Here is a 22,413-nt window from a genome sequence, read left to right as displayed (position 1 = left end):
CTCCAGGCCCCCTCCAGACCCCCTCCAGGCCCCCTCCAGGCCCCCTCCAGGTCCCCTCCAGGGTCCCCTCCAGGCCCCCTCCAGGCCCCCTCCAGGCCCCCTCCAGGTCCCCTCCAGGCCCCCTCCAGGGTCCCCTCCAGGCCCCCTCCAGGCCCCCTCCAGGCCCCCTCCAGGCCCCCTCCAGGCCCCCTCCAGGCCCCCTCCAGGCCCCCTCCAGGGTCCCAGGACATGGGGGCTGGGCCGGGGGCGGCCGGGGGCGGCCGGGGCTGGCGGCTACTGCCGCTCCTCGCGAGGCGCGCAGGGCAAGTCCGAGTCGTCCTGGGCCCGGGGCCCGTCGGGGAGCAGGGTGGCCCGCACCTTCCTCTTCTCTTTGAACCTGCCCGAGCGGGAGATCTTCAGGTGGCGGCGGCTGCTCCGCAGCTTCTCGTCGCCCAGGCGATCGGGCCGGGGAGGCTCGGCGGGGCCCGGGAGGCCGGCCTGCCCGGGCGGGGAGGGCTCCCGGGGGTCGGGCGGCGGCGCCGGGGAGGGGGCGCCCTGGGGCCCTGCGCTGCCGCCGCCCCCAGCCTCCTTGCCTTTCTTCCTGGCGCCGGGGGTGAACGACTTCCACCAGGGCCCCGAGCCGCCGCCGGGGCCGCCGGGGCCGCCGTCAGCCATGCCGCTGCCCCCCGCGGGGTGCCCGGCGGCCAGGGCCGGCTGCCCGCTTGTCGCGCCTCTCGATCACTCCCGCTGAAGCCGGGGGCGCTGCCCTGGGGAGGGGGAGGGAAGCCGCCTGGGTGACTCTGCCTTCCCGCCGCCGCCCCTCCCCGGCCCCCCATCGGGGCTCCACTCGGCTCTCCCGTGCCCGAGGGGGAGGGCAAGGAGGGCCCCAGGTGGTCGGGGGTCGAGCTCGCCCACCAAGTGTCCCTGGGCCTGCCTCCCGGGACAGCGGCTTCCTCAAGGGCCATGGCGGGGGTCAGAGCTGGGGGAGGGCTGCCCGGCTCGCGGGTGAGCAAGGTCCTTGGGAGGTCAAGGGAATGGGGGTGGAGTGGGGGTGGGGGAGCAGCCAGACAGGTCTGGCCACTCGGCGCGGCCGACTTTGCACTAGCCCCGGTGAGAGGCCGGCTCCAGCCCTGGAGGCCTTTCCATGGGGAGCAGGTGTGTGGCCAAGCTTGGCCCAGACCTCCCTGGGCCGGTGAAGGATGAAAAACTCGAGGGGGCGGGGCAAGACTTTCCAACCTTGCCATTTGAGCTTTCTTTCCCAGAAATGAGAGGAGACTGGGATGGAGGGGGATACCCCCAAGTTAAACAAAATTGAGGGCACTGCGTTCGAGTTTTTAAAGGATTAAAAACTCAATTGCCCAGTGGTCAAAGGCTTTGTACAGAGGCTACTTGCATCCTGGAAAAGCCCCCTCTCCCATTCAGAGTCTCTCAGTTGGCATAAAGGAGCTTCAGAGTAGAGGTGAGCAGACCCTGGGACACGATCGGGGGTGTCCGGTCTTTTAGCTCCCCGGGGCCCAATAACCCGACCAGAAAATCCTCACTGAATTTAAAACTTCAAAATTCATTCATGAATACAACGCAAGCCAAAGAGCACACGTTGGAGGGGCCTGCCGGATACACACTTGTACTAATTACAGACCTTGATCTCTCTTGGGAGTTCTTGGGGGTTAGGGTCAGTCTCCGCTGTCCCCCACGAGCAGAACCTCTTCAAACATCCTCTTAGTTGTCTGAAGTCTTTGGCTCACTGGCCTGGCCTCGCATGCCCCCCCCCCCCAAGGGGTGTGGGAAGAGCAGCTGTGGCCTTTCCGCCAGTTTTCAGACAACTGAAGATGGAAGAACCTCTGACCATGGCTTGGCTTTGAAGTGGGGGAGCACCCAGCCCACCTTTTGGCAGTAGTAGCTGCAGGCAGCCCTCTAGGGTCCTGCCAGTCTAACAGGTGCCAGTCAGCTGGAGAAGAAGGAACTTGTCTGAGGCAAGAGGGAGTGAGATGTCTCTCATCTACAAGATAGATGGTGGTAGAGTGGGTAGTGCCTTTGGTAGGAGCACCTGGGCAGTCAACCTGGATGGCTCACCTAGACTTGTCTGAAGTTATACTGGCAGCAAGCAGGGCATGGGGACATGTTGGGATCTGAACCTGGCTCTTCCACCTGCAGTCAAGGACTTCTTTCACAGTGATGACTGCTTGATCACTATCAGGCGTTGGGCAAATCCCTAACTCCCTGCAGCTTACATTTTCCTTGTCTGTAAAATAGGAGGTTGGAGTAGAACAGGAGTTATAAACTGGGATTCCTGAGTTTGTTTTAAAATATTTTGATAATGATTTTTCCAAAAAGTTAGGTTTCTTTTATAATCTTATTTTATGCATTTAAAAATTACTCTAAGAAAGAATCCATAGAAAGCCAAAAGGGAGTAGGATGTAGTCATACATGTATGTAAAAGCTGAGAGCCCTTGGGTGGAGGGTCTCTAAATGTCTTTAGTTCCACAGCTATGATCAGTAAAATGATATCCTTTGTTGCGATGGAAGTACTCGGGCATTCCAGCTGCATAATGTTAAATTGGTTTAAAACGCATCACAATTCTCAGACTTTAGACATGTGAATAGTTTTTGACTGAAAGATGCTAACCAGGAGAGAGAGAGAGAGAGAGAGAGAGAGAGAGAGAGAGAGAGAGAGAGAGAGAGAGAACCAGAGCACCAAATTAAGGAACTTTAAACCTATAACTAGGCTTGCATCCTTTGAATTGTGATCTTGAGGGACATAAGTGCCTCTTTTAGGCCTGAAAGTTGGAGAGCCCCCATTTAAAGTCTGGAGGTAAACAGTGATTACTAGATGTCCCAACCGTCTCCTAAAGCAGACTCCAGTTGGAACAGAATGAGCAGGGTGCTTGAAACTCAGTTACAGTTGACTTCTAACCCATCACCCCTATGGGCAACCCCAGGTAAATCTAAGTAAATCACTTGCTCTCAAAACCTCTCTCCTGATGAATCTCCTACCTCCATCTCAGGGCTGTTGCCAGCTCACTCTAGAAATGTGACCTGTTACTATGAGGGCTTTCCACTGGTGACTTGTTTGGACCTGTGGTGTCCCAAGTGGGGCAGTGACAGAGTGAGTTTGTAAAGGATCCTTTTTTTAGAACTTGAAAGAGACCATCCAGTCCAGTCCTTTCATTTTCGTGGAAGAGGGAGCCAGGAGGGTTGCAGTGCCTTGCCCAAGAAGAGAAGGATAAGGGATAGGATCTGAACCCTAGTCCTAGAAACGAGAAACAGTGGCTTTTCTCCAATACCAAAAGCCTTTGGCATGTTTTGGAGAGAGTTTCAAAGAGTTTTCGAATAGTTTCCAAGCCAAATGGCTCTCCCACTTTGTAGCTAGGACATTGGGGCAATGTAACATGAGGATAAAACTCAGGGGCTACCTTGGGGGCCATGAAGGACAGTTGGGAGATACGTGAATCTGTAAAGGGCTGGAGAATCTAAACTTTTCTTGAGGGACCCAATCCCTCCTTTTCTGTGGGGTTGGGTTTTTCTCCGGCTAGGAGGATGAGAGACACCTCACTCCATCTTGCCTCAGACAAGTTCCTTCTTCTCCAGCTGACTGGCACCTGTTAGACTGGCAGGACCCGGGAGGGCCGCCTGCAGCTACTACAGCCAAAAGGCAGGCTGGGTGCTCTCCCTCTTCAAAGCCAAGGCACGGTCAGAGGTTCTCCCATCGTCAGTTGTCTGAAAACTGGCAGAAAGGCCACAGCTGCCTTCCCACACTCCTGGGGGGCTGTGGGGCATGCGAGGCCAGGCCAGTGAGCCAAAGACTTCAGACAAAGAGCATGTTTGAAGAGGTTCTGCTCGTGGGGACAGCAGAGACTGGACCTGGGCCGGGGACTGCTGAGGTGGGCCAGCCGAGCAGCCCAGGGTGCTCTGGCTCAGCCTGCCCCCTTGAGGTGGGCTTTGGCCCCCAGCAGCTGGGCCGGTCCCTGAGCAGGATGGGTGGGCAGGCTACTGGGGGGGGGGGGGCTCCGCTCCTTCTCAGGGCCAGCTTGCCCCTCCCAGAGTAAAAGCTCTCTCCCTCCCCTCCCACCCCCCACCCCGGCTGTTTCTCACCTGCTCTGGCTTCCTCGCCTGCGGAGAGGGAAGAAAAGGGGCGCTGGCCTGGCCTCCGGTCCTGGGCGGAGTGGGGGGGGGGGCAGGAGGAGGAGGGGAGGGGCAGTGGGAGGGGAGGGGGCAGGAGGCTCTCGGCCGCAGGTGTCTTGGCGCCAGGGGATGCTCTGGGGAAGGCGCAGGGTTTCGGGACCCGGGTTCCTCCCAGTGGGGGCCAGCAGCCTTCAACTTCCCCCTCCCCAGGGCGGGAGCTGGGGGCTGGCGCAGCTGCGGGGCGACTTGCCTCCCCGGCTAAATAGTTCCTGGCCGGCCGGAGACGGCGCGAACCCCCCTTGGGGGCCGGAGGAGCCTCCTGCGTGACCTTGGCCCCAGGGAGCTTGGCGCGCGCGCGCGGCTGGTCCCGCCAGGAGCCCAAGGAGGCGGGCTGCGCCCTTGGCCTTGAGGGGAGGGCGGGGTCCCGGCGCCCGGGGCCAGGAGGGCCAGGAGACCTGGCTTGGGGACTGCCGCCGAGGCCTCTTCTGCCCAGGCGCTTGGCCACCTTCTGCGGGATCCGGACCTTCTGGGGGATCCGGACCTTCTGTGGGACCCGGACTCAGGTGAAGGTGAGAACTTGGCGCTGCCGCCCTCTGCCCGCTCCGATTGGGCCGAGGTGCCAACGACGTGGCGCCAGCCCAGGGGGTTTGATTGGAGCTGCGGGCGCCCAGCGGCTGGGCGGAGGCGGGTTAGCTGACTGCCTCACCTGGGAGGGGGCTGGGGAGGGAGGGAGGGAGGATTGACCGGCACACATACATGAGAGTGAGGGAGATGCTGGGCACAGCTGGGCTGGGGGGAGGGGGCTGATGGAGTCACCTGGGCGAGAGTGCGGGCCGCACTGGACACCTGGGGGGGGCGTCCTTGGGGCACACCTGGGCGAGAGTACGGACCGGGGTGTACACACCTGTTGGGGGGCGTCACTGACCGGAACACCTGGAGGGAGGCTGATGGCTACACCTGGCCTAGAGTGCGGGCTGCAGTGTACACCTATGGGGGCGCGGGGCGTCCACTGATGAGCACACCTGGAGGGACCGATGGAGACAGCTGAGGGAAAGTGCAGACTGCACTGGACACACCTGTTGGGGGGCGTCGCGGACGGGCACCCCTGGGGGGAGTCTGATAGGTGCACCTTGGACCCTGGGAAGGGCAAGGAAGGAGGTGGGTGACCAAGTGCTCGAAGTGATGGAGATTCGGAGGCGGAGCGCCTGGGGGGGGGGGGAGCAGGGCCTCAGTTTCCTCTTCACCAGAATCCACTTTGACAAAACTTTTCTGGAGCCCAGGTCCTGGAGTTGGGACAAAAGCTAATCAGCTGGATGATTCTGGGCAAATCTCTTAATCTCTTGAATGTCATTGTCTTCATTTTTCAAACGAGGAAAGAAAGCGCCTGTAGCACCCAGTTCCCAAGGCTGCTGGGAGCTTCCTTTGAGGTGGGGTCAGTCCCAAAAGCCCTTTGCAGACCTTTAAGGGACAATGAAGTGGCAGCCCTTAACACGGGGGAGGCGGTAAGAGAGATTTGGGATTTCATCTGGATAAACTGGGTGACTGAGAAAGATGTCTTTTTCCTTTTGTCCGTCTACTCTGCAAAGCAGAATTTGGGAAAGTTTCCTGAGGCACCAAGGGTAAATGACTGGGTTGGGTGACTCAGTCTGTATCAGAGATATCTCCCTTACTCTCTACCTAGGATTCCTGCAGAGGTGGACCTAGCTGCCTCACTGTCTTCCTCTTTTTAAAAATTTTTTTTTTAATTTAAGGCAATGGGTTAAGTGACTTGCCCAAGGTCCCACAGCTAGATAATTATTAAGTGTCTGAGGCTGGATTTAAACTGACTTCAAGACTAGTGCACTATCCATTGCTCCACCTAGTTGCCCCAAATTAGATATTTTTAGGAGAAGAGTTGTATTTCTTTTTCTTTTTTTTCTTTTCTTTTTGCAAGGCAGTGAGGTTAAGTGACTTGCCCAAGGCCACACAGCTAGGTATTTATTAAGTGTCTGATGTCGGATTTGAACTCAGGTCCTCCTGATTCTAGGGCCAGTGCTCTATCCACTGAGTCACCTAGCTGCCCCTTTGTCTTCCTCTTGGTAATAGATAATTGATATTTGGCCAGGAGATGACATTGACTGTTGCTATTGGGCCATTGTTCTCCTTGCCTGCCAGCTCTCCTCATTTGATTCTCTAGAACTGATGAGTACCCAAATGAAGCATTCTTTGGGGCACAGGGCTTCCGGCTTCATCTGATATGTTATCCATGGAAGACTCAATACATTTCGCAACCCAGAAATCAGGAGAATGCAATTTCCTTCTTCCCAAATTAGACCTAGGAGAGAAATGTGTCTTAGGCAGCTTTAGATGTGTAGGTGTAGGGAGATATAGATAGTAATATCTTTTAAGATCATTGATGTACAGGCCAAAAGCCTCCTCCAGCTCCTCCTTTGCTGTTCCCCCTACTCCAGAGCTGCCCCCCCCTTTTTAGGAGGTCCATATGTGGGGCAGCCATCTAAGCTGGATTAGTCTTTTAAGGGGAAGGGAGACTTTTGCTTTCTTATTGCTAAAAGCATAAAAAGATCCAGTCTGGGGAGACTTTGGGTCTTAACTTTTATCTGAATCTTTGTTGTCCAAAGGGATCTGTGCAGTTGGCATAGTGACAGGGAAGGGGGCGGGACTTAGCCTTATATTCTCCTTTTCCATGGAAAAGTGTCTTGTTTTTATTGCTTTCTACAGTCCCGAAGGGCCTGGATGCTTTCTGAATCTGGATGATTGCATGGGGACTTTTTCTCCTCCCGTTATGCTCAAAATCGGTATTGCTGACTTGTGGGACTTGAGGATTTGCAAGATCATTTGTTGACATCTTTTTAGGGTCTTGTACAAACCCTAAGAGGCAGGTTCTAGGGATATCTTTATCCTCTCTATATTTCCAGCTAATGAAACAGGGAAGTGTGAAAGGGAAAAAAAGCTAATGAAAAGGAAAGTAATTAATGTCTTGCCCTTAGGCACATAGCTAGTAAATGTCAAAGACAGGATTTGAATCCAGATCTTCCTGATGTTATTAGACCATTCTGTCTCCTATATGTGTGCCTAGAGGATAGTACATTACAAGTTAGAAGGGTTCTTAGAGGTCATCTAGCCCAACCCCTTCATTTCAGAGACTGATATAAGGAGGTGGCATCTTTCTGTCAATAGATTTCTGGAATTTTTAGAGACATTGATATGACTCGAGTGCTGATCACTACCTTCCCATAGTGACAAAGACTTTTCATTCATCCTCCAAAGACAAGGTACCTCATGTACGGCCTATTTCTTGCCAACCTCTGTTCTGATCTCCAGGCTCACATCTCCAACTGACTTTCAGACATCTTAAACTCACCAGCTCCAACCCAAAGCTCACCATCTTTCTCCCTAAACTCTTCCCTATTCTTGCTAAGTCAAGGGCAACATGATCCAATTCTAACCCTAACCCTGAGGCTCACCACCTTCCTCACTTTCTCTCATTCTAGATTTTTGTCAAAATCTAGCAATTTAACCTTTGCAACATCACTCTCTTGTGCCATCTTCTCTCTTCTGACACTTCTTATCACCTCATGACTAGACTACTGAAATAGTCTCCTCTGCATGCCACCCTTGCTACTGAATCCACCAAAGTGATTTTCTACCCCCTATTCGGTAAACCCCAATGACTCCTTTTGGCCTCTGAGGTCAAATTCAAGATGTCCTGTTTGGCATCCAAGTCCTTTATAATATATATATATATATATATATAGATAGATAGATATAGATATAGATATAGATATAGATATATAGATATATAGATATATAGATATATAGTTAAATAAATATATGTACATATATGATATAATATATATTTTATCATAAATCATATATGTTAGCCTAATATATATAGTTCCTCTCCCTTTCCAGTCCCCTAATCAGTGACCCTGGACTTGTAGCTCTCTATGGACAAGACCCTCCATCTGTTGCTTCTGGATACTCTTTTCTGGGCTCTAGCATGTCAAATCCTTTCTCAAAAAATATCCCCTTGGTTAAGGTTTCCAGTCTCTCCCCCACTCCCCCCCTTTCATTTTTTACCACTTTCATGAAGCATTGCCAAGAATCAACTGACAATTTCTGTGAGTACCTTTCCTAATCTGGACATGAACTCTTTTGATATATTTTCCTTTATTTCCTATTAGTATCCTTCCTCTCCCTTCCTCCCCACACCCCCAACTTTTGAAATGCATTTATGAGTCAGCAGTGTGACATGATAGCTGGGATATTGGGTTGCATTCAAAAAGGGCTGGTGTCCATGATGAGGGAATGGATGGTTTCACTCTATTCTGCTGTAGTCTACTCCAGTCCCCTGGAGACCTCAGCCAACTCTCTTTGGACCATAGTTTCCTTATATGTAACATAGAACGACTGGTCTAGAATGCCTCCAAAGTATCTTCTGTTGTGTTCCTATGTCCACATCTGCAATATTTTGCTTAGTTTGAGATACCATTTCTATTTTTTTGAAGAAGGATTTAGCAAGTTGGAGAGCCCAGAGAAGAGTATCCAGAACTGTGAAGGGGCATGTTGAAATGGACTGAAGGAGGTGGAGTTGTTCAACCTGGAAAAGAGAAGATATGGAGAAGGAGAGGAGGGCATGAGAGCTGTCTTCAAGGGCTTTCCAATGGGAGGAACTAGACATTCTGTTCTTGACCTTAAGGAGTTGGACTAAAGTGGCCAACTGTAGAGTTGATTGAAAGTCAACTTCTTGAAGAGGCACCCCAACATGAAGTGGTAGGCTCTAACCTCCCCAGAGATTTTCAACGAAGACTGAAGGACTGCTTCCAGTCAAACAATGCATCTTGTTTAAGACAGTGGAAGTTAGTCAGCTGCAAGTATTTGTTTTTTTAATGTTATTTTATTGTTTCCAATTACATGCAAAGATTGCTTTCAGCATTCATCTTTTTGTAAACTTTTGCATTCCACATTTTTCTACCCACCTCTGCCCCTTCCCCATGACACCTAGGTTATACAGGTATAGTCATGAACAACAAACATGTATGAATGGCTTACAGGCACTGGACTAAGCACTGGGATGCTTGTCTTTTGTTAAAGTTCAGCTATTGAGATACTCCTTTTTTTAAATTTTTTATTGTTTTTTGAATTTTACAATTTCCCCTCCATCTTGTTTCCCTCCCCCCACTCCGCATTGAGATTTTCTTTAGGGAATTTTGGAAGATTTGGGGAAATTTGGTAGACTGATGAAAAGTAACAATCCAATTTTAATTTATATATAAACCAAGAAAGTCATTTCTCTTCCAAATTTTATTTAACTCTAGAGAGATATTTCATATTAACTAAAAAAATATTTAAAATAATCCAGAGGGTCAGTAAATATTTTTCTTCACCCACCCCATAGTTCACAGTTATAGGCCTTTTCTTAAGTTCTTGAAGGGTCTTTTTCAAGCCTTCTGATTGAGCACTAGACACATTCTTTTTAGCATTATGAAATTTGATTTGGAAGAGTGCCCTGCATCATGTTCTTTTATTTTAAGGTGCCTGCAATGTGGTTATTCTCTAGAAAGGGAAAGAAGAGCTATATAGTCAGAAGTAGATGGAGGAGCTCCATAACCAAAGGGTGAGAGTAGGAGTCAATGCTTTCTTGTCCAGTAAGGTTCCTCTGGTTCTACCAGGTGGACCAAGAAATTGTAAGACTTGAGTCTTGAGGGCTGAGGAGCTAGTGGCAGGTGTTGACTTCATCCAGTAAACCTTAATATCTGGAGCAGAAAATAGCCTTGGTTCTGACCCTGCCCAGTCCATGTAATTCCCACCACTGGGGAGGTACCTAAGGCACCAAGGATAAAATTCTGCCACTAGTCTAGAGAAACCTTTTTCTCAGTGACACAGAAACTGAGTTCAGTTCCAATCACTTTTGTGCTTGACTCCAACTCATCTTTATTGGTATTTTCCCTGCTTTTTTTTGGGAGGGAGAATTTTCTGCCTACATTAGGAAATCTTATTATAGGTAAATCAAATGACTTATTAAATACATAAATCCAAAGCTTTTCTAAGAGACTATTTATGAAACAATTATCCTAATGGTGAAAGAGACTAAAAATACATGTGTTTATAAGAGAGTGTGAGAGAGAGGATGGAAGAGATGACTGGTCTTATGGTTTAGTGAAAAGTGAGTGGAGTGAGAACTATGACGTCAAATCTCATCGTGATCCATATTACCCTATATGTCCTTGGGGAAGTCACTTAACCTTGATAGCCTTCAGTTTCCTCATTTACAAAATTAAGGGGTAGGGGTAATGGTAGACTCAATAGTTTGTCACATTCCTTTTAGCTCTAAAACAAAGATGTTGGGTGTTCAAGTCTCATTCTCAGTCACATTGGTTGTGTGGCTCCAGGGAACTCACTAAACTTTTCAGTGCTTAGGGAGACTTTCTAATACTGTAAATTATAGTGAAGGTACAACCTGAAGAAGTCAAAGGAGTTTCCTCCCCGTTCCAAGACAATCACAGATTCTGTTCTAGGTTCTCATCAATTCATGCTAGGACTATTGAATTAGTCTTCTAATTCATCTCTCTGCCTCAAGTCTCCTCCCGCCCTACCCATATCTGCTCAGCAGTCAATGTAATTCTCCTAAACTCAAAAGGTTGACCTTGTCACTCCCTCCTTAGCCAACTCCAGTACCTCCAGGATGTTAGTTAGTCCTCAGTGGCACTGAGAGCTCTTCCTAACCCAGCCCCAATTTACATCTTTCCCTCCAACCCTTTTCTTCCCTCTATATACTCTATGATCAAGTGACACTGTTCTTCACACAAAATACACTCTCTCCCCACTGTGAGCCTTTTTTCTAGCCCTCTCCCAGGCATTGAATGGTTTTCCTCTTCATTTTCACCTCTTGGATTCTCTGACTTCAAGACTTTGCTCAAACACCACATCCGGAAGTAGCATTTCCTGGTGCCCAGCAATGATCCCCCCCCACACCCCACCAAGAGATGACCTGCCAGGTGCACTGTCTATACCTTGTATGTGCACAGTTTTGTTCTGGCATTTCCCACATTAGACTGTGAAACCCCTAGGTTTTTCTTTCTTTGTTCTTCTTTAATCAATCCCTGTTGATTGACTAGACTCTATAGACTCTAAAGAGATATGCATGTATATAATGAGATCTTAGATCACCTCATATGCCAAAGGATCACAGACAGGGCAGGTGACCAGAAGGTCAATGAACATGGTCGATGAAAGTCAGTTCTACCATCTCTCCACTGTTGTTCAGCTTACAGAAAAATGGAGGAAATATTGTCATGAAAGACATGAATGATTGGAAAAATAGTAGCCCATCCATGGAGCAAAAAGATAGAATCACAAATAGGAAATTAGGTATTGCAGGAATTCTCGTGAAATGTAAATACATACATATATATATATATAATATACATATACATATACATATACATATAGGCTTTATCAGAATGGATAAGCACTATCTTACCATATCTGCACTTAAGCAAGAAATCTTTTGCCACACATGTCTGGAAATAGTCACAGATTCTCTTCTTGAAGACTTCCATGGGGGGGGGGAATCCACTTCTTCCTAAAGCATCCTTCTGTGTAGAATTTATGGGAGAATATATTATTGAGAAGTTGAGAATGTCTTGTAGTTTCACCCACATAAATGCCCATAGAGATCCACTGAGGCTTTAGACTATGTGCCATTTCTGGAGACATGGAGTCAGGAAGATCTGCATACACTTACTAATTCTTTGATGCTGGGAGAATCACTTTAGGCTTTCTGAGACTCAGTTGTTGCATTTCTATAGTGTCTGATTCTCTGTGACCTCATTTGAATTTTTCTTGATAAAGAGCTATATTGGTTTACCATTTTCTTCTCCAGTTCATTTTATGGATGAGGAAACTGAGGCAAAGGGGTGAAATGATTTGCCCAGGGTCATACAGCTGAAAAATGTCTGAGGCCAGATTATGGAGTCAGTCACCTAACTACTTCTGGTACTACTTACTTCACTGTGTTAACTCATAGGAGTCTTTCCCTGGTTTTCCTTCAGTTATCTTCTATTGGATTCTAGGCACCTAGGTTTAGAATGTAAGCACATTGAGGCCAAGGATTGTTTCTGCCTTTCTAACCCCAGTGCTCAGTTTGGCATCTGCTGTGCTGATCAAATCCAGGAGGAGCTTGGTTCCTCACATCAGGAAGGGATCTAAAGACCAATTAGTGAATTCCAATCCCTTCATTTTCCAGATGAGGGAACTGAGTCCCTGAGAGGTGAAATGATTTTATTCAATGATACACAGGTAGTGACTTTGACTTTGGACCCAAGTTCATTGATTACCAATAAAGGAAGCTTTTTTCCCCATTGTACCATGGGAGTAAATCCTCAGGGGGAAAAAATGGGCTGAGGGCTGAGAACAGACTAAGGAAGCAAAGTAACCTTAGAAAAATTCATGCTTCGTTAAGTCTTAAGAAACATGCTGTATGTTTCTGAATCAGACTAGTCCAAGAAGGAAAAGAGTGAGATCATCTTTGTTTATACTCTTGTGGCCCAAGAGGCATTGTTCCTATTTACTTTATGATTTATCGGTCCGGCTTGGTCCGAAACGCCTACTTTTGTGTTCTACAAGAAAACTGCCATGATCGCTTGAGAAAGAGCTAGAGGGAGACAAGGGAATGGAGCCTCAGGACAGGGAAGGCGTCCAAAGGCTTAGATCCAGGCAGTGCTGAGCACTTGGTTACTGAAATAGAGCAAAGAAAAGGCAACTTACAACATCCATACCATTTTCCTGTCATTTGTTATCAACTTCTCCAAGGCCCTGGCCTTGGAGGACAAGGTCAAGGTCAAGGTCAAGGAAGACTCAAAGGTCAAATATGGCCTTGGACATTTATTAGTTATATGGATTTTTGAGAAAGTCATTTAACAGCTTCATCTTTGAAGCAGGAGGAGTAATAATACTTCTCTTCAATGAGAAATGTAAAGTCTTGGGAAGACCCTAAAAAAAAGCTGTTGTGTTACCATTAGTGCTGCTGCTGCTACTGCTACTCCTGCTGCTACTATTGTTACTCCTGTTGCTACTATTGTTACTACTGTTGCTACTATTGTTACTATTTCTGCTACTACTGTTGCTACTACTGTTACAACCATTATTGTGACTACTATTGTTACTAATACTGCCACTCCTGCTACTGCTGCTGCTACTATTGTTACTACTATTGCTACTATTGGTTACAACCATTATTGTTGCTGCTGCTATTGTTGCTACTACTGTTACTATTATTGCTACTACTGTTACTACTGTTACAACTATTTTTGTTGCTATTATTGTTACTACTATTGCTACAATTGTTACAACCACTATTGTTGCTGCTGCTGCTGCTGCAGCTGCTACTGCCCCTACTACCACTACTACCACTTCCACTATTATTAAATAAATGGATCTAATGATTGACCTGGATCCCTACCTCTGACACTTTCCACATTCCAGATTTGGGAAAACCTCAATACCTCTCAGAGAGCAGCTAGATGGAGCAGTGGATAGAACACCAGATCTGGAAACAGGGAAGACTCATTTTTCTGACTTCAGACACTGACTGGTTGTGTGATCCTGGACAAGTGACTTCAACCTCGATTTTCTTATCTGGAAAACAAGCTAGAGAAGGAAATGGCAAACCCACTCAGTATCTCTGGACCAGTTTCTCTTTCTCCTAGGATCTGGGCTCTTTTTTGCTCTGTTCTTGCTGCTCTCTCCCCTACTCTTTTCCTTAGTTCTCTTGGAGTGGGTTCTGCTGTGTTTTTTTCAGAACTCCCAAGGACTGGAGATCTCATAGGATGAGAGATAAAGAATATGAAGAAGCTTTGAGACTAACATCCTAATTTTACAGATGAGGAAGTTGAGGTGCAGAGGGGTGAAAAGCCTCTGCCAGAGTCACCCAGACACTAAGGAGCAGAGCTGTGATTTAAAAATGGGTCTTTCTTTCCATTGTTAACTTCTAACTCCATCTTTCCATGGCTGGGACTTTCTTGCCTGGACTGCCATGTTGCTGTGTTCAGATTGGCATCTTACCAGAGTGACCTTGTCATTGAAACTTCTTTGCCCCTGGAAAATGAAGGGGTTGGATTTCATGGTGTCCAAGACCTCTTCCTACTCCAATCTGAGATTCAGTCTCCTATGTGTAAAGTGAATGGGGTGGATGAGCTGACTGCAGCCCCTTCCAGCTCCATGGTCCTATGACCCTAGCATCATACAACATTATTGTTACTATTATCATTTTAGTTTTTTTTTTGGCAAGGCAAATGGGGTTAAGTGATTTACCCAAGGCCACAAAGCTAGGTAATTAGTAAGTGTCTGAGGTCACATTTGAACTCAGGTCCTCCTGATTCCAGGGCTGGTGCTCTATCCACTGTATCACCTAGCCACCCCCTCATACAACATTATTGAATGAGGTGGCTGGTGTGCACATGGAATTCCCAAATATTTAGCAATAGCCCTGAGCCCATGCTCCCATCCCCAGGCCCCCAGGGAACCACTGACTTACACAGTATGGGCTCTATTCCATTATTATAGCTTTAGAGACTGAAGGGGTCTTAGTGGTTTTTCTAGTCCCTTCTAGTTTAAGGATGAGGAAACAAGTCCAGAGAAGTGAGGGCATGGCCAGGGAGCACAGGGCCCTCTCTACTCTGCCCCTCGGCCTCATGTGTCTTGAGTCTTCTTTCTCCTTGACCTTTTGCTGCTCCCTCCCCCAGCCCTTGGCAGGGTCAGGTTAGATCCTTGTATCCTTAGCGTGGCATTGACCTTTCAGCTCTCATAAATATCAGGTGGGGGTTTCTTTGCCCCCCCTTTTATGTCATGGTCCCTTTCTCTAGGAAAATCAAGTTATATGGACTCAGAAAAAAAATTTCATTTAGACTAACCATTAGAAATTAAAATTAAAATTAATTTTTTCCCCTCCCAAGTTCCCTATCCCCTTAAAATGTCAGGGTCTACTTGGAGGGTTGGGAGGGACCTCAGAGGCCAAACTAACCTGAATAAGACTTGTTCTCATGCCTTATAAATGCCCAATCCACTGGATGGGGAGGACCTACCACATGCTAAGGTATCCCACCTCACTTTAGGGATGGTTTGAATTGTTCAATAATCTCTCCTTATATAAAGTTTAAATTGATCTCTAAATATTCTTCCTCTCAGATGTCCTTTTAAGGTCTGAGACTAGAAGACTAAATGTCAGTGAAAGACTGAGGATTACTGAGCTAGGGAGTCCATCTCTGGCACCTCCACTTTGGGAACCTCACCTTTCAAAAGACAATTGGAGGGGCGGCTAGGTAGCGCAGTGGATAGAGCACCTGCCCTGGAGTCAGGAGGACCTGAGTTCAAATCCGACTTCAGACACTTAATAATGACCTAGCTGTGGGACCTGAGGCAAGTCACTTAATCCCATTGCCTTACCAAAAAAAAAGACAAGTGGTCTGTGGAAAAACAAGTTTTGACCTTTTGTCTCTACTTTTGCAGAGGTCTTCCCTTGAGGAGAAGAGGGTCCACTCAATTGCCTAATGTGGACTTGAGGGTCCAATGTGGAAAAGGTCTCCTACTCTAGGACTCAGATCTGTTCTGCTTCCCTATTGACTCTGAGGCTGTCAGGAGCAAGCAAAGGTATTGTATTGTCTCCAAGAGTTCCAAAACGAAAAGGGACTTTATCAATGCTAAAAAGTAACACCCCAGATCCTACACAAAGACACTCAAAATAACACTCTGAGCCACCTAGATTAGAAAAGATCCTCGGATGAGTCACAACGGGGCAAACACCAGAGATGCTGCTGAGAGGAGGCTTTCCTATTTCCAGACTTTTGCTCAGGGGCTTCCCTCTTAGTTTCCCATTTTTCATCTCTGCTTGGTGAATTCTGTTCCTACTAAGACTGCCTTCAATGAATGGGCACTTACTTAAGATCATCACTGTTCTCAGCATTGTGGATACAAAGAAAGAAAAAAACAGTTCCTGCCCTCAAGGAGCTTACATTCTAATAGGGGATCGTCTTCTCTGATTACATCTGGTTGGCTAGGGCAGGGGAGCTGGACACTCCTCAACATTCTCCCCTTACTCCCCCACAGCCCCTTCTGATGGAACTTTTTGCATTTTAGTTTAATGTATACTTTTCATCTGTCAGACTGTAAGCTTGATGAGGGCAGGGGCAGGCCCCTTTTCCTCTTGCACAGCTCTCCTCTGTCAGAGTCCCTTACCTCAGTTGCCACCTCCTATGAGAGGACTTTCCTGATCACCTCTCTTGAAGAGTATCTGAGCTTCTCTTTCCCCAAGGTATTTTATCAATGTTTCTTATTTACTTCTCTGAGTCCTTGAGGCCTTTCTCTGATCTCCCCATCTGAGGGCTGGAATGACTTTATATTTCTTCACACATATCTCACATTGACTTTTCTGTTTGTGTGTGTGTTGTGTATGCCAGCAAACTCCCCAAATGCAGGGATTGTTTCTGTTCTGTTTTCATCTGCCTTTCACATAGTGGGTGTTTATAAATGCTTACTAAATGAATCATTGCTTTGGTATTTCCCAGTAGGATCTCCATGGGGATAAGACTTGGATTTGTGATTCCAGTGACACAGAGAACTACAAGGGGAAGCATCCCATTCCACCAGTGCAGGCTGACACCTTCTCTGCACACTAAAGTCTTAGGGACTTGGTTAGAACAGAGGCGTAAATGCCCAGGATCCTATAGCTAAATGTGTCAGGACAGGATTTGAACTTGGATCTTTCAAAACCACGAGGGCAACTTCTTATCCAGTGCGTAACACACCCTCTCAATAATTATTTGCTAAATAAAACATTATAATAAGGATATAATCATAATAACTTAATAAATGAAATAATTAAATGAATATAGTAATTATTATAATGATATATTATAATAATTATAAACATGATTATAATGAATATACAATCACAACAAATATAAAACTAAATAAATGAAATTAGATAACTATAATTTTAATAAAATAATTATTTTCAATATCTTGGGGAGGGGAAGAGACAGATTCTATTTATCTTGACCCATCACCTTTTCCAAGCACAACTCTAATGGGATTATGGAGAAAGAAAAAGACATTATCTATGGGATATGAAAAAATAAAAGCAAGAAATTGACTTTTATTTTTCATTGTTCTCTCTTTTATCTTCTTTTTTTGTTTGATCCAGCTAACAATTCTGAGCCTTGAGCCTCTAAATCTAAGTTGTGGCAACTGAAGTCAATTTATTTTGTAAATAGTTCTTAGCTCTGTCACCTACTCTCTCTGTAATTCTGGGCATTTCATTTTACTTCTTGGATCTCCATTTCTTCCTCCATAAGGAGAGAGAGAGATGAATTAGTTCTCTAAAAGTCCCATCTAACTCCAAATCCTAAAATTCTACTAACTGATATTTGACTGTCTTCTTGCTATAGGTTTTTAATTCTGTTTGGGTTACAGGCTGGCTGGCTGTGGGAAGGAAACTTGAGCTGTATCTGTTGACTGTAATGCATAGGCCCCAACGCACTTGGGACTATGGTTCCTGAAATGATGGAATGTGGCTTGACTGACTTGTGGCAGGAGACAGGTGGTTTGTATACTGAAAGGATGACTGAAGAATCTTATTAAGGATGGCATCTCTGATACTTCTGAATTTCCCAGGAAAAGGAAAAGGTACCAGCAGAGACTCCTTCTGAAGGTAGGAGAGAATGAGAAAGGGATCCCTGGGAGAAGGTCATAGACATAGGTCAGTGTGGTGGGTTGGACCCTGTCTTTGAAGCATGGTGTTGGGGAGAAGGGGCAAGAAGCCAGCTAAGAAGCAACCAGGGCATGATGGAAGAGGTCATCCAGAATCCTAGAGCATTGGGTCATCCAATCTTGGTTTGAAGACCTTTGGAGGAGTCCATTACCTCCTTTTGTTTGTTTTACAAGGCAAAGCAATTTGCCCAAAGTCATACAACTAGGTAATTATTAAATGTCTGAGGCTGGATTTGAACTCAGGTCCTCCTAACTCCAGGATCAATGCTCTATTCACCATGCCATCCAGCTACCCTTTTGTTTGTTTGTTTGCACTTTTTTCCCCAGTCCATTACCTCTTCTTTTTTTAGTTTTTTTTTTTGGCAAGGCAATGGGGTTAAGTGGCTTGCCCAAGGCCACACAGCTAGGTAATTAAGTGTTTGAGGCCTGAATTGAACTCAGGTCCTCCTGACTCCAAGGCAGGTGCTCTTTCCACTGCGCCACCTAGTTGCCCCAGTCCATTACCTCTTGAAGGCTATTCTATGTTCAGATAGCTTTAGTGTTAGGACAATTCTCCTGACATGGGGTCTAAAGCTATCTCACTTCAGGTCTAATAAGTTACCCCTAGTTGTGTCCTATAAGAATAGGGAGAAATGGACACAAGGTCCCAAATGTGACTGACTAGTTCCAAGTATGACCCCCACTTTGATCCTTTTGGTCACATGTGATCTCCCTTCAGCTTCTGACCCTTGTCAGATAAACACTGGTGCTTCTGCAGTCTTGGAATCATAAGGTTACTTTTTGAAACTCAAGGGCTAAGATTGGCCCTCTTAAATTTCAGTGTCCGAGACTGCCAGTCTTTTTGGATTCAATCCTATCTCAGCATGGGGATCCCTTTCAGAGTGATGTCATGGGCAAATTGGAGAAGCTAGATCTTCTAAGTCATTACCAAAAATGTTGAGGAGCGAATTCCCCTACTGGAAATACCCAGTCTAAGTTTGTTCAGAGATGACAGAACAAATAGGTCCATCTCATGATAAGGAGAACAATGGGGGATCAAAGGTTGGTTCCACCTCTGTAAATATCTAGGAATTCTTAGTTCATTCCAGGGGCATTCAGCTAAGAACTGGGATTGTCAAGACCATAGCTGAGAAAATGAGAGTCAGTGAAGCTGGGCTAAAAAATAACCCCTCTGGGTGGACTAAATGGATTTAACTTTCCTCCTCACATCACCCTCTACCTCTCAACCCAAATGTTCTTGCTGTTCCTGGCTCAAGTCATTCCATCTCCCCTTGTGATGCCTCCCATTCCCCCATATTCTCCTTTCCTACCTCTACCTTAGAACCTTAACTGCCTCCAAAGCAGATCTTAGGGCTTCTCATCCCCTGAAATTACTTTGTGTTTACTGATTTGGGTATATGGGGGAGCACCTGACAGAGTGTTTGCTCATTTTTATTTTCATAGCAGTGTCTTATACATAATAGATGCATAGTGGACCCAAGTTCAAATTTGACCTTCAGAATAGTCACTAATGGTGAGACCCTAGACAAGTCACTTAACATTGTCTGCCTCAATTTCCTTATCTGTAAAGGATAATAGCACCTATCTCCCAGGGCTGTTGTGAGAATCAAATGAGTTATTTGTCAAGCATCCCCCAAAACCTAAAAGTGCTGCAGAAATGCTCATTGAATTGAAATATGCCACAAAATCAAGGAGGAAGATGTTGTGGGAAGGGAAAGGAGGGGACTTTGTCAGTTTGGAAATCAAAACAAAGCATCACATACACACACACACACACATATTCCCTTTCTTCCCAAGGCCCTCCTTTAGGGGTTGGAGAAAGAGAGGCTCTCATAGAGAAGATGGTGGCTCCTCTATCTGAAGGTTGTAGAGTTCAGAGAAGGAAGGCTGGATGAAGATCAGTCAAGTATTTCAGGCCAGGAGAGCCCCAGGCCATGCATGAACAACTGTTTTTCCTCCATATCTTTAGGATCACCTATGGCCCACTACCCTTGCAGGTCCAAAGCACTGAGCCAGTGCTTTCCTGAAGGGCTGACCACCTATGGGATTCCCAGTCACCAACACAACAGGCACAAGAATTCTCAATACATTTAATGTTTTTCCTTCCATTTACACTCTCATAAATTACAAAGCAGGTTCACTTCACAAAATAAAACCATTTCCAGATAATTTTTTATGACAGTATCAAGAATTATACACGCTACAACAAAGCTGGACAGTCATGGGGAAGTCCAAGAGTGGAAGCACCACTCCAAAACACCCACCCACTCACACCCACACCCACACACACACACATATTGTGCAATCGTGCTGCCCACCTCCATAGCCCTTGTGACTCATCCCTCTTTTAGAACACCCAAGAATTTATTCTTTCTCCTCCTCCTCCTCCCTCTGCTTCACTTTGCACACAATGGATTATCAAGTCAATTTTGCTTTTTGAGATCATTCAGAAAACAGTGAGTGGTTAAATCATATGATTCTGAGAATTAGAGGGAAAGATTAAAAAAAATCAAACCAATTACAATCTGGGTGGGCAGTGGTTTCAGTATATTTTTGTAAGATTTTGTCTGAGTGGGAAATTTAGGTGCAAAAAGGCATATTAAGAAAATAGATGAACAACATAAAGAAAACAAGTCACAGGATGAGATTAAACAATCAACTACAGATCAGTTTCTGGGAGGAAAAACAAACTCTGGGAGAGAACTGAAGTTACCAACTCACCCTGAAGAAAAGAAAACAACCTATAGGTTTATTGTAATAAAGCCCAGAGGGAAGACACTTGCAGGTCAAGATGGGCTTTTGTTTGGTCTTTCTATCCCCAAGCTCATCAGGTGATAGCCACTTTATTAAATGCTGTTGATTTGGAATGGAAAACACATTCAAAGGAAGTATTCCTTTTTTCTGTAACTAAACCTTCATTGTGTCCACCAATGTAGAAAGAGCTAACTTTGCCTTGAACAAGCTAATTTTCAAAGCTCTCCCAAGAAGAAAGAAGCCAAATGTTCCCTTATGCCTGTGGCCAAACCATAACCAGCATCTCCCAGACCCCCCCACTCCCTTTCCTTCTAAGTGACCCGCACTGAAAGATCCAATAGGGGAATGGAAGGCCATTCTTCAAACTCATCCTTTGGATAACTAATACTGGTTTTCAGGGAAGAGGATGAAACCACCATGCTTGTGTTGTACAACAGGATGATGGCACTTATGTGGAAATCCCAGAAAGCCATTTGTCTCGCCATTTGGAGCTGCCTTGGGAAGCTCTGGTTCTACTGGAGGTATGCCAAAATAATACTGTAGGGGTGGTCCATATTTTCATGGGATCCTGCAAGAACTCAGGGTAGGACCTACTGAAGGACGATAATAAATGCACTGCATTGAGTTCTCTTTTGTTAAAATAAAATACCATTCTTGCCGTTAATTAACATAAAAAATAAATTTTATAATATAAGTTCTGTCCAACATTTGACTTCTAGAACTGTCTTTTTAGCAGATGGGAAATGTCTTAAGAAGCTGCCCCTGAGAAAGGGGCCACTTGCATGCCCAAAGACACCGCTGTTGAAAAAGTCTTCGTTCTTTTAATAAGTTAAAGAAACAAGAATCCAGTGCTCTTCCTCAGAACAAATATACATAAGTGGTCAGGCTAGAGACACAAGAAGGCAAAGCATTTTCTGTCCCTCCCCCTCATTCCTAGGAGAGAGGTCGCATGTCTATGAGACATGAGCATTCCATGGTGGGCCAGGAACTCCTTTTCTTTGTTTAAAAAATAAAGCCAGGCAAAATAAGAACTGTTTTCATTCCTTTTGCCTTATCAGCCTAGGCCGGGCTGAGGCCACACAGCCCACTTCCCGGTTGGCTTAGAACAAAACGTCTTCATTCTCTATTAAAATCTGCACAATGAGCTTCTGGTACCGCATGTCATTGAGAGTGGCTAGGGTGCTCTCCTCGGGGGGCCTCATCAAGGTGGGGCCAAATACGATCCCAAGGTTTTCGGCATTCATGAAGTTTTCCTTCTCATTCATTGTGACCCTGAAAGACACAGGCACCCTTCATTACATTCCTTTATAGCTAAAACAAAGGCAGCATGGTATCTGGGGAGACCTGGGTTCAATGCCAGACAGTGTGTGACCCTGAGCAAGTCAGTGCTTGGAGCACTCTTGTTTTGAGACAGTTTGTTCAATTTGACAATCATTTATGGAGCATTTTCTATGTACTTACACTGGACTGGTGACTGGGGAATGTAAAGACAAACAAAAAAAATCAATCCCTGCTCTTAAGGAATTCAAAGTCATTGATCCTCCTTTCTTCATCAGAAAAAACCCATTTTACAGGTGGGAAAATCAAGGACAAATAAATTTAAGTGGCTTATCATCTTTGACCACAGAGGGAATCAGTTGGGCAAAGAGGACTCTGAGACTTCCAAGTTTTTATTGTACCTAAAAGATGGTACCCATGGCAATTTGGCTTATCTCTCCTTCCTACTTGAGGCCTTTCCTAATCCCACCTAGTTATATCCTCCCCACCCCCATCCCCATCCCCATCCCCAAC

General features: G+C 46.2%; 2 protein-coding genes and 1 long non-coding RNA gene across 4 annotated transcripts in view; 1 reads left to right on the top strand and 2 right to left on the bottom strand.

Annotated features, from left to right (window-relative positions):
* Window positions 1-273: 273 nt before the first annotated feature.
* PRR15 (proline rich 15) lies at window positions 274-674 on the bottom strand. The gene has a single exon (XM_074195051.1). It carries the CDS (start codon window positions 652-654, stop codon window positions 274-276), a length of 381 nt encoding a protein of 126 aa, XP_074051152.1. The 5' UTR covers window positions 655-674.
* Window positions 675-4,556: 3,882 nt separating this feature from the next.
* Window positions 4,557-22,413, top strand: part of LOC141494415 (uncharacterized) — a 28,533-nt gene continuing 10,676 nt past the window's right edge. The window contains exons 1-3 of the long non-coding RNA XR_012470433.1: window positions 4,557-4,670; window positions 15,610-15,750; window positions 17,572-17,809. This is a non-coding gene — a long non-coding RNA (uncharacterized LOC141494415). The remainder of the gene's footprint in view (window positions 4,671-15,609; window positions 15,751-17,571; window positions 17,810-22,413) is intronic.
* The window catches only part of CHN2 (chimerin 2), a 281,452-nt gene continuing 278,962 nt past the window's right edge, over window positions 19,924-22,413 (bottom strand). For both annotated transcript variants that reach the window (XM_074195566.1, XM_074195567.1), the window contains one exon: window positions 19,924-21,894. In XM_074195566.1, the coding sequence (XP_074051667.1) occupies window positions 21,723-21,894 (172 nt within the window). In that variant the 3' untranslated portion in view covers window positions 19,924-21,722. The remainder of the gene's footprint in view (window positions 21,895-22,413) is intronic.

The sequence above is a fragment of the Macrotis lagotis genome, chromosome 7 (assembly GCF_037893015.1).
Source record: "Macrotis lagotis isolate mMagLag1 chromosome 7, bilby.v1.9.chrom.fasta, whole genome shotgun sequence".
Lineage (NCBI taxonomy): Eukaryota > Metazoa > Chordata > Mammalia > Peramelemorphia > Peramelidae > Macrotis > Macrotis lagotis.
The sequence above is the reverse complement of the archived record's forward strand: the minus strand, read 5'-3'. Positions and strand labels throughout refer to the sequence as shown.

Coding starts and splice junctions, on each gene's coding strand:
- PRR15 (XM_074195051.1), bottom strand. CDS start 654: ATGGCTGACGGCGGCCCCGGCGGCCCCGGCGGCGGCTCGGGGCCCTGG.